This window comes from Myotis yumanensis, unplaced genomic scaffold (assembly GCF_028538775.1).
Source record: "Myotis yumanensis isolate MYYU_CA2020_CCGP unplaced genomic scaffold, mMyoYum1.0.hap1 SCAF_112, whole genome shotgun sequence".
Lineage (NCBI taxonomy): Eukaryota > Metazoa > Chordata > Mammalia > Chiroptera > Vespertilionidae > Myotis > Myotis yumanensis.
Window position 1 is genome coordinate 76,049 of NW_027223863.1, and position 11,385 is coordinate 87,433.

Consider the following 11,385-nt stretch of genomic DNA (forward strand, 5'->3'; position numbering starts at 1 on the left):
GTGCCCCTCCCGCACCCCCAGGGCCCAGAGTTCCCCTGAGAGGCTCCCTCTGGAATGTGTGGGTGCAAACAGCTCCCCAGGCAGAGGGGACACAGGTCACTGAGGCTCAGAGGGCTCTGCCCGCGTGGGGAGAGGCTGCAGGTCAGCTCTCTGGGGGCAGGGCGACCGGGAGTGGGATGCGCTTTGGGGGTGCCCACTTCTATGGGAACTGAGGGGCGGGGGAGGCGGCTCCTGGACCTGAGAGGGGACAGAACTGCTCTGCGGAGCTGGGCCCGCCCCTCCCTCCTGGCCCCTCCCTCCTGGGCGGGGAGCCCTTCAGGCAGGTTTGGCGGGGTGAACCTTCCCCTGTGAAGATTGGCTTGCCTGTGTGGGGTTACCAGGAAACTGAACCTCAAGGTCAGTTTGTCTTTCACGTTCTCTTTGGGAGCAGAGACCTTCCCAGTGTGCTGCCGTCCATCTGACCTGCCGGCCGGAGTCCCGAGGGCCGCGGTCAGGGAATGAGGGTCCGGGGTGGACATGGAGCCTCTGCCCGGCTGGGGGCCACCCCCCGGCAGCCCGAGGCCCGCGGCTGACGTCCTGAGGCTGGTGAGTCGGGGACAGTGTCGCCCAGCAGCCCAGCGCCGGTGGGGGAGCCGGCCCTGCCCACAGCCCTGGCCGCTGGGACTGGGCCCAGCAGGAGACCACCCCCTCCCAGGACTCTCCTCTGTGGACCCCTGTCCCCCCCCCCCCCCCCATTCAGGGCGGAATCCTCCCCCACCGCCCGGCCCCGTCTGGGGAGGAACTGGGTGTCTGTGTCCGGGAGGGAGGCTTCCTGTGCGTTTCCATCAGCTCCAGAGCCGTCAGCTCCTAAGCCCGTGGTTACCACTCAGGAGCAGCTCTGACTGACAGGCCTTCCCTTCCTCCTCCCCCTCCCCCTCCCCTTTCCACTTCCTCTTGCTCTCCCCTCCCCCAAAACAGCCCCCCCCCACCCCCCCGCTTGTGATCCTGTCAGGCAAGAGAGCCCCCCCATACCCCGGCACCAACAGAGCTGCTGCTGCCCTGACCCGGTGGCTCCAGGGCTCCGGGTGCAGCACAGGGAGCAGCGAGGCTGAGTTTGTGGGGTCAGAGCAGCCCTGGCCTTCCCAGGGGCGGGGCCCACTCTCCTGAGCCCAGGGGGTCAGAGGTCACACACAGGGTGGTCCCAAACCCAGGCTCTTAGGATCCTCATAGACAATCCTGTCCTGGGCCCCCTGCAGGGATGGCCCATTTCCCGGAGGGTGAGACTGAGGCCCAGGCAGCTGCTCTGCTCCAACGCCCCCCCATCTCCCTTAGGCCCTGAGCCTCCTCCTTCTGACAGCCCCGCCCTGCGCACTGGGGAAGCCCTCGTGCAAAGAGGTGGAGTTCCCGACGGGGGCCATGTGCTGCCCCAAGTGCAGGCCAGGTGGGTGCAGCTCTGCAGGGCCCCTGGGGGGCGCCGGGGGCGGGGCTGTGCTGGGGGCAGGTATCCCCCTCCCCTGGCCTGGAGCCCTCTGCTCCCAGCACCCCTTCATGGGAGGCCTGAAGGCCCTGGGCACAGAGGGCATCCCCAGCTTCCCCCCCAGACCCTCAGCTCACTGCTCAGGGCGGGGCTGGGGGTGGGCAGCCCATTTCAGGCCAGGGGAGGGGGGCTCAGAGCCAGGCCTCTGTGTCCCAGGAGGCCCCCAACTTCCAGAAAGTACTCACTTCCTGCCAAGCAGGCTCACTGGCCTGGGGAACAGCCCAGGTGGGGTGACCCCTGGGGGGTGTCACACATGCCGGGGCTCCCCGGCTCCCGCCCTGATTGTGTGCCCTCTTGGCTGCAGGCTCCCGGGTGCAGGAGGCCTGCGGGGAGCTCAGGAGCACAGTGTGTGAGCCCTGCACCCGGGGCACCTACACTCCCCACCTCAACGCCCTGCGCGAGTGTCTGCCCTGCCGTGTCTGTGACCCAGGTGAGACCAGGAGCCCCACCCCGGCTGTGCCGAGCCCCCAGCCCCCCATCCCGGCCACACTGACTGCAGGCCCTCAGGCTGCCCGGGGCCGGGCCTCCGTCACCCAGGGGGCTCCCTGCCCACGACCCTTCAAGGAGCCTCATCCCATGGCCACACCTGCCTCTGCCTAGAGAGGGCCCGCGCCTCAGCCCCAGCACCTGTCACCTGCGCTTCCAGGCTCAGCACCCGGTGCCCTGCAGGCACCCCCGCCTGTGGCACAGCCCGTGGGCCCCCGGGGCCAGGCCTCCTCCACCTGCAGTGCCGGTTCCCAGGCCCCCCGCACCCTCCCCAGGGTCCTCCTCCGGCTGAGCACTGGCCCCTGGGTCTGCTCCCTGCCCAGGGCAGGCGGTTGGGCTGGGGCACCCCAGGAGGAAGGCCCGGACCAAGGTGGAGGACACAATGCTTTGGGGTTCAGGCTGGGAGGTCTCAGCCGCCCCAAGAGGCCTGGCCTTCTGTGGAGAAGACCCTGCCACCGTCCCTGCTGCTGCCCCGTCCCTCGGACCCCCCTTGGGACTGGCCTCTGTGTCCGGCAGCTCCGGGCCTATGTTCTGGCTGAGCCTGGGCTGCGGCCGGCAGGGTCCAGGGGGAGCAGAATGGGTTGCACCCCTGTCCCCGTGCCCTCCCCAGGCCTGCGGGCGCGGCCCAGCCCTCAGCGTGGTTTCCTCCCGGGACGGGGCGCTCCCCCAGCCCTGGCAGGCCTTGCTGCTGCTCTGAGCTCCTTCTCTGGGTCCCAGGCCTGGGCCAGGTGACCAGACGGAACTGCACCACCCGGACCAACACCGTGTGCGGCTGCGGGCGCGGCCACTTCTGTGTGCGACAGGACGGGGACTCCTGCGTCCAGTGCAGGCCCCACAGTGTCTGCCGCCCGGGCCAGAGGGTGTGGGAGACAGGTGAGCACGGCTCCCCCTGAGGACACAGGCCCCGGACCCCGGCCTGAGGGGCCCCGACGAGCCTTCTGCCCGACACTGTCGTTTCTCAGGCACCGAGTGGCAGGACACGCTGTGTGAAGACTGCCAGCCGGGCACCTTCTCTGCGGGGGGCACCCAGGCAGCCTGCACGCCCTGGACCAGGTAGGTGACCCGGGTCCCAGGAGGCGCTGCCAGGGCCCCCCTGGGAGATAAGGGCCCCCCATCGGGGAGACGGTGACCCCCCCAGCCTCCCCGCTGACCCTGTGGCTCCCACATTGCTGTCACCTCAGCCCAGAGCCCGGTCAGCACATCCCAGATGCGGGCTCAGGGCGCTGCGGCCAGAGACCCCACCGTGCGTGCTGGGGTGTCCCCAGGTGTCAGGGCTGAGGGGTCCTGCCATTCGGAGTCAGGGGTGCACACACGAGGCTCCAGAGTGAGGAGTCCACGCCCCCTGCAGCGGCAACTCCAATGCTCCCCTCCAACCCCATCCCCCCCTCCCCGTTCCAGCTGAGACCTGGCTGCTTAGTCTCTAGTGTGACTCCACAGACAGGGTCATGGTCCTGTGTCTCCATCCTCCCAACCCGTCCAGCCCCCCTCCTGTCTGTCCCTCTGTCTGGGGCACTGGCTTTCACAGTCCATTCCTGACACCAGCTCTGTCCTCACCCCTGGCATCTCCTTTGCTGTCCCTCTCTGGTGACCAGTGTCCCTGTCCCCCGGTTGTCCTGCCCCTTCCTTCCCACCCTCCGTGTCCCCGTGGCTGTGGGACAGGGAGAGTCAGACAGACCTGAGTGCCCCCCAGAGCCCCCTCCCCGGGCCCACCCCAGGCAGCAGCCTTCCCATGTGCGCCAGGCTGCGTAGGGCACGCTCGGGGTCAGGGTGAGAGCCAGGCACCGAGGTGCCCCTGCCCGCTGCCCACGGGCCCCTCCTCTCCCAGGTGCAGTAGCCTGCTTGCCTGGGAAGTGACGCCTGGGACTAGCAGCTCAGACATGACATGCTCCTCCGGGGGCCCCGTCATCATCATCATCAGCGTCATCGTCAGCTTCATCCTCATCATCGCTGTCATTTCTGTGTCACTTGTGCTCATGTCCATCGGGAACAGAAGGTCACGTGGTGAGCAGGAGCCCCTGGTCCCGTCAGGGCTCAGGTCCCAGCTCTCTCATCCCAGACACCGCTCTGGCTCTGTCCCCCAAATAGAGAGGCAGCCTGGGGTGCCAGGGGCGGGACTTCCTGTCTGAGAAGCCTGGTGCCCCCGATGCCCACACAGCACCAGGGCCTGAGCTCCCACCTGCCCTCAGTGGACGGAGGAGCACAGGGAGCCGAGAGCAGCGGGAGGCCCCGTCATGCCTCCCTCCCCTGTCCCTGCCCAGGGCGCTCTGTGTGCCCAGAGCCTGAGGAGGGGGGGCCCAGAGCAGAGAGAGGCTCAGTGCTGTGGGCGAGGCCGCGCCCTGTCCTCACCCGGGAGGTGCCCGGCCCATGGCCCGGCTCTGAGCAGTGGGCGGGTCCCTCCTCCCGGCTCCTGGCAGCCGCTCCCCTGTGGGGGCTCAGCCCTCCCTGTGGAAGGTCCACGGGGCTGAGGTGGGGCCGGGTTGGCAGCAGGGGAGGTGGCAGGGCCTGGGTCCTTCCCCGTCTCCCTGCCCCGGGGACAGGACGACCAGGAGCCCGTGCTTGGGTCTTGCTGCCTCTGAGCGGGTCGGTCTCTGGGAGGTTCCCCGTGAGCAGCAGGCCCCCTGGTCCCCGGCCGGGCGGCCCCTTCCTGACGGGGCGTCTCTGTTTTGCAGGAGGACTCACCTTTCCTCGGGTATTGCTGCCTGTCCCCACCCTGGAGGTGAGCCTGCTGGCTGGGAGGGGGGGACTGGCGGGAGGTCCCTGCTGGGCTGAGTCCTCTGTGGACGCTGTGCTGAGTCGGGGAGGGAGGCCCTGCTCTTGCCCCTGGAGGTGGCTGACCCCAAGCAGCCCCTGTTCTTCACGCCGAGTGTCCCTTGCAGGGGACAGGAGAGCAGGCAGAAAAGAACAGGCATCTGGAACTGCAGGCCTCCCGGGTCCAGCCAGACGTCACCACGGAGCCCGTGGAGGAGACAGCATCCCTGTTCCCTCAGAGCGACCGCCACCTGACACATGGCTGCGGGATGCAGACGCCTGAGCCATCTCCGAGAGGCTGCGGGCAGCGGCCAGGACCCCAAGGACCAGCTACGGGGTCAGGGGAGCCGCGGGACCCCCCTCCTGGAGGCCAGCCCGCACCTGGCTGAGGAGGAGACCACCTGCTGTGCCGGGGGCTTGGGACCACCCGCGTCTCCCCACCAGGCTCCTGAGGTGCCGACCTCCGCCTCCTGACCCCGCGTGTGAGGCCCTGGCCCATGACGCTCCTGCCCCCACCCGCCGCCTGGGCCCTGAGCTCAGCTGCAGGACGGCCCTCAGCCTCCTCCTGGGCTGGGACTGGGACGGTGGTCATGTCTGCGCATCACATGCTTCACATTCTGGGAAGCCATTTCCAAGTGGCAATTTTATACATTTAAAATTTTTTATTATCAATAAAGTAACCTGGACAAGATGCTTTGAGGGCAGGTCAATCTCCGGTTCCGGGTCAGACTTCTGGAGAAACACTGAGACGTGAGGCTCGTGGAGCTGAGCAAGTTTGGGGAGAGACCTCAGCCTGTGAGCACGTTCCATTTCTCACCTGCATTTACCAACTGATTTTCTCCTCTGAACAACACCACTCACTGGAAGGAGGCCCTGTCCTCAGGTATCATTCACTCACTCTCCCATTCACTCATCCACACATTCTTTACCCATTCACTCATCAATCAATTCACTCATTCACTCATTTCTCACTCATTCCTTCATCTGTTCACTCTCTCCCTCATCCATCTATTCACCCTACCATTCATTCATTCATTTTTTCATTCATTCATTCACTGTCTCATTCCTTTATCCTACCATTCACTCATCCCTTGATTCTCTTATCCACCCACCCATCCACCCACCCATCTGTCTACTATTGATGTCACGATGGCCTCCTGTTTTCCTCTTTGCTGGAATCTAACCCACAAATCCCGTTTATTCTGGTGCTAAAATTGTCCCAGGTTTGCCCTAGCTGGTTTGGCTCAGTGGATAGAGCGTTGGCCTGGAAACTGAAAGGTCCCGGGTTTGATTCCCTGTCGGGGGCAAGGGGGCGTGCTAGAGGCAGTCAATCGGTTCTCTCTATCATTGATGTTTCTATCTCTCCCTCTCCCTCCTGAAGTCCATTTACACTAATAAAGACAAACATGCAAATTGACCATACCTTCGCTATTCCTTAAACCATGCCCACCAGCCAATCATAGTGACTACATGCAAATTAACCCAACCAAGATGGCGGCCGGCAGTCACGGAGCTTGAGCAAGAAGGAGGCTTGGTTGCCCCAATGATGGAGGAAGCCAAGCTTCCCGCCAGCTGCGGCGGCTGTGAGCTCCACTCAAAGCAACAAAGTTTCAATTATAGAAGATAAATAAACCCCAGATACCTGCTTTCAGCAGGCCGTGGCCACAGAGCTGGAGCGAGCTGGAGGCTTCCCTCACGCCCACCCTGGCCGGCTGTGAGCTCCTCTCAAGGCTACAAAGTTTCTATTATAGAAGGTAAATAAATCCCAGAATAAAAAAAAAAAAGAGAGAGAGAGAAAGGAGAGGTTGGGAGCTTCCATCACCAGGAGGCTTGGCCAGACTGAAAACAGCCCTCAGCCCCTCACCAAGACTGGCCAGGCACTCCAGTGGGGACCCCCCAACCCTAAAGGGGGTGTGGCCAGCCTGCAAACAGCCATCAGTCCCTCACCCAGGCTGGCCAAACCTACATGGGGTACGGGTCCTCACTGGGGGTGGGGGGCCTTGACCAGCCTGCAAACAGCCATCAGCCCCTCACCCAGGCTGTCCAGGCACCCCAGCGCGACCCCCACCCTGATTAGGGACACCCTTCAGGGCAAACCAGCCAGCCCCCACCCATGCACCAGGCCTCTATCTAATATAATAAAAGGGTAATATGCAAACTGACCCTAACAGCAGAGCGACTGGGAATGACTGGTCACTATGTGCAGGTGGTCTGCAGGTGAACGGTGACACCGAGATGAGTTCGGCGTGCAGGATTGAGCTAAGAGAAGCAGAGGGCTACCGCTCGCTCAGCCGTGTAGCAAAACCTCCAAGGCTCTCATGGCCTTTATTAGGGGAGTACAGCAAGTGACAATGGAGTACAGCAAGTGACAATGGTAAACCGGCATGCCTATGAGGTCATCTGAGCTAAGTTATACATTAGACTATTAATGTCCTATATTATACAAGACCCTTTCCACCTGCAGCAGTGCACCCTCCCTGGCTTCCATGCTCTCATGGACTATCACCTCAAGGAAAGTTCTGCCTCTGAACAATAAATCTTGGTGCAAGGCTTTGTTCTGACGTGGCCCGCTTGCAGGCCCCTGCCTTTTCTTGACAGAACGTCCTCTTCTAGTTAACTTCATTCCACTTGACAGGCTACACTATGACACACACTGACCACCAGGGGGCAGACGCTCAATGCAGGAGCTGCCCCCTGGTGGTCAGTGTGCTCCCACAGCTGGAAATCTGCTCAGCCACAAGCCAGGCTGAAGGGTGCCAGCACAGAGGTGGTGGCAGGAGCCTCTCCGGCCTCCTCAGCAGCACTAAGGATGTCCGACTGCAGCTTAGGCCTGCTCCCTGCTGGCAAGTGGACACCCCCCGAGGGCTGCCGGGCTGCCAGAGGGATGTCTGACTGCCAGCTTGGGCCTGATCCCCTGGGGAGTGGGGCTAAGCCAGCAGGTAGACATCCTGTGAGGGGTCCCAGACTTCGAGAGGGCATAGGCCTGGCTGAGAGACCCCCCTACCCCCTCAAGTGCACAAATTTTTGTGCACTGGGCCTCTAGTTGAAATATATTAAAATATATATATTGCCCCAGGTTTCTGCAGAGGGTGTACCTTTAAGGGGCTCCTGGATGCCTGTGTCACATGTCCATCATTCCATGGGCCTTTCTGTAATTTGTGGCCCAGCGGGATGTTCCAGGCACTTCTGGGGCCACGCTGCCCGTCCAGGACCAGGCATGGCTCCCCACGGCCTGGGCTGTGTCTGTGGAGATCGGTGTTTGGAAAGAACCTTAATGGGCTGGGCGTGAGCACTGCACCGGGGTCTCAGGGGTGAAGTAATTGCACCCCACGCCCTCTACACACGTGTGCGTGGGAGGTCAGCCTCGCTGGACGGCCCGCACTCACAGGAGGACCTAGGTGCAGAGAGCGCCAGCCCCTCCCAGAGGCCCATTCCTCCGACAGCAAGGAGCACCACAGCCACATGCACCACAGCCACATGCTCCACAGCCACATGCTCCATAGCGGTGGCCACCGCTGCTGAGGACACTGAGCTGTAGGCACCCCCACGCTGCCCCCATTTCCCTCGCCTCTCTATCCCCTCTGCCGCCCCCCCCCCCCCATTTCCCTCGCCTCTCTGTCCCCTCTGCCTCCCGTGCCTGGGCTCCTGGCCGAGGCTCTGAGCTGCTCTCCGGGGAGCACCTCTGGGGCGCCCAGGGTCCACCTGGATCTGTGTGTGGGTGGAGCGGGTCCCTGAGGGGTGGGGGCTGCTGGGGACTGTTGAGAGCTGCTGCCTCAGGCCTTCGGGCTGCGCTCAGAGGCGACACCAGCCGGCAGCGCGAACAGGTCTCACTGTGGAAACCACACCTTCCTGGCGGGAACGGGAGCGGCTCCGTTGTGGTGGCCGCGGTCACAAGCACACAGGGCGCCCGGCAGCTTCGGGACCTGCAGCCTCCACCGGCCGGGCCTCTTGGACAGGCCGCTCCCTCTGGCGGGCGAAGCAGGACCGCGGCTCCCACCTGTGGTACTGGCGCCGCTGCTCCCCAAGCGCCTACAGACCCGCTGGGCAGGGAGCCGGGCAGCTCTGCTTCATGGGACCCTGGGCAGGAGGGAGACGTGCTCCTGTTGCAGAAGACCCCAGAAAAATCAAGCGACGCTTTAAGAAGTGGAGAGACACTGTTTTAATTACACCGGCGACTCCGGAAAATAATTTCCAAATCAGATTCCCGAAACATGCAGGGGCCCTCATTTTATATCTCCCTGTGGTCTTTGTCCTGCAAATATGGATTAGGCTTCCGGTCCTTTTTGAAGACTTTGCAAGAGGTCCTCAGGTGTTGGGGGTCTCCAGGCCATATCTCACGGCCTGGCCTGGCACCAGCGATAACAGCCCTCCCTCCGGGCAGTGCACCGTGCCCAGGTTTATGGTCTCTGTAACAGATTCTGCAAGACCAGTTCCTGGGAAAGAGGTAATGACTTCATTATAGGTTAGCTTGCTGGCAGGGATTCCAACTGCTAGACCCCAAATATCAGGATTACATCTGAATTAGCCCTTTTTAGCTTTCTCATTCTCGCCCCCTCTTCCCTTGTCCCACAAGCTTCTCTTAGCCTCGTGGTACAACTACGGGATGTTATGGTGAATGTGTGCGATGACCGCTCTTAACTGCTTCCGGCTGGAAAGGGACGATGACAAAGAGGGTCAGCATCCCATTTTTGTCCTCTCGGAGGGGTTTGTAGGGAATTCTTCTGGTTTGTAGGACCATCTGAAGTTTAAAGGCATTCCCGTCCAGTTTGCAGGAAGGCAGATGTAAGCCGAGGTCGCACACATGTAGAATGTTCCTGCAGGAGGGCACCAGGGGTAGGTGGTTTTTTCAGCCTTGAGGGTAGAGTTGCATAGTTCATCTGAGAGCCAACCTGTGGGATGTTGTCCCTGGGTGCTGCTGAAACAAACAGGAGCAACATTACTTAGCTGCACATTGTCCGTGACAGGTCCTATTATTTTTCCCCTCCAATACAATTCACACCCTCCAACACACACACACACACACACACACACACACACACACACACACATGCATGCATTTGGTAGTGGAGTCATAACATGCCGCAGGCTGATAAGTATAGCTAACAAAAATCTGGCTTGATTGGGCTTTTCCACAGACTACCCGGTCTAGCATATTTGGGTAGCGAGTTTCTAAGCAAAGACACGTGGCAGTGGCCCCTATGGGAGGCAAGTGCCGAAAACCGGTCCATCCTTGCTGCTAGACACAGTCGCTGCAGGCAAGAAACAGCTGCACAGCATATGTTTCAAGGGACCTGGCGTATATGGCATACTGTTCTTCATATGTTTGCTCCCCTTCTTAGTGCTATGTGTTTTCCTCCTGGTACTAGCCTTGGGTTCCAGTGGCACTCATAAAAAGACAAAATGAGAATTATTAGAAAGATAAAACCAATGATTACCCATACTTACCAGAGCATATTACCTTTAGGAGGAGATAAGAAAGGAAGATTAGTGTTAGGGAGAATTCAGCTGGGTGTTATCTGAATTCCTTGGAGCAGGTTGATCAGAAAGGCCTACTGTCTTCTTGAGGGTGATCCGCAGGGGGCGTTTCTGGTCAGAGGTCGCCTTCCACTGAGGGACAGTGAACTGGTCCCCTGTTTAAAAAGTTTGAGGACCCCTGTCAACAATTCATGATGAGGCCTTTGTCCCTTGCTGTGTGGGAAACAGTAATTTTATGGTGCTTCTGTGTCCCAGAAGCACAACCTGGTCTCCTGGTCACCTCTCTGAGGAAGGTTGTTTCCCCAGGTGGGGATTTTCCCCTGGAGTTAGGGATTAACAGGACTAAGGAAGGGAATAAATCAGTAAAATCCCTTAACTAAATGCCAGGCGAGTAGTTAATCCCCTTAACTACGAACAATCACGCTTAAGTTACATAATCTTTACTTAGGATAATCTCCTTCAGTTACTTCCTTGTAGTTTAACAGAACAGTAGAGTAGTGACCTTGGAATGGAGATAACAAACACTCTAACCTTTGGAATAGAATGGATAGGATTAAAATCAAATGGTATAAATACAGATGTAACAGGAGAATAAAGAGAGAACCTGGCTAGAACCTGGCTAGAGAACCTGGCTAGGCTGCTGATCAACTGAACGCTGTCTCTGTGTCATTGCTTCTTCACCGACTCTGTCCACACCTTTGGGAACCCCTGAACCTGCTGGGGTTGGACCCCAATGGGCAGGTATGTGCAGCTAATATTATTAGTGAGAGCATGTTATTCCCTCTATTTCTGTTCAGCGGGGGTCTCCAACAGTGAACCACTAAGACAAAGAGTAGTATTATGACTATTCCTGCCAGGCTGATGTAGCCAAGGATGGCATGGCAAGGTGTAGTCCAGGGGTCCTCAAACTACGGCCTGTGGGCCACATGCGGCCAGCCAAAAACATTTATCCGGCCCACCGGGTGTTTTTGCCCCCGGCCCTCCAACGGTCTGAGGGACAGTGAACTGGTCCCCTGTTTAAAAAGTTTGAGGACCCCTGTCAACAATTCATGATGAGGCCTTTGTCCCTTGCTGTGTGGGAAACAGTAATTTTATGGTGCTTCTGTGTCCCAGCAAGAGCGGACGAGTTCTCCTCCTGGTACTAGCCTTGGGTTCCAGCG

General features: G+C 60.4%; 1 protein-coding gene across 1 annotated transcript; it reads left to right on the forward strand.

The window, feature by feature from the left end:
* Positions 1 to 337: 337 nt before the first annotated feature.
* Positions 338 to 5,121, forward strand: LOC139001161 (tumor necrosis factor receptor superfamily member 14-like). Its single transcript, XM_070402923.1, is given in 9 exon segments — positions 338 to 585; positions 1,312 to 1,420; positions 1,821 to 1,946; positions 2,720 to 2,875; positions 2,965 to 3,055; positions 3,828 to 4,003; positions 4,672 to 4,718; positions 4,879 to 4,990; positions 4,993 to 5,121. Coding segments are annotated over 9 exon segments (927 nt in total). The 5' UTR covers positions 338 to 516; the 3' UTR covers positions 5,034 to 5,121.
* Positions 5,122 to 11,385: the final 6,264 nt, after the last annotated feature.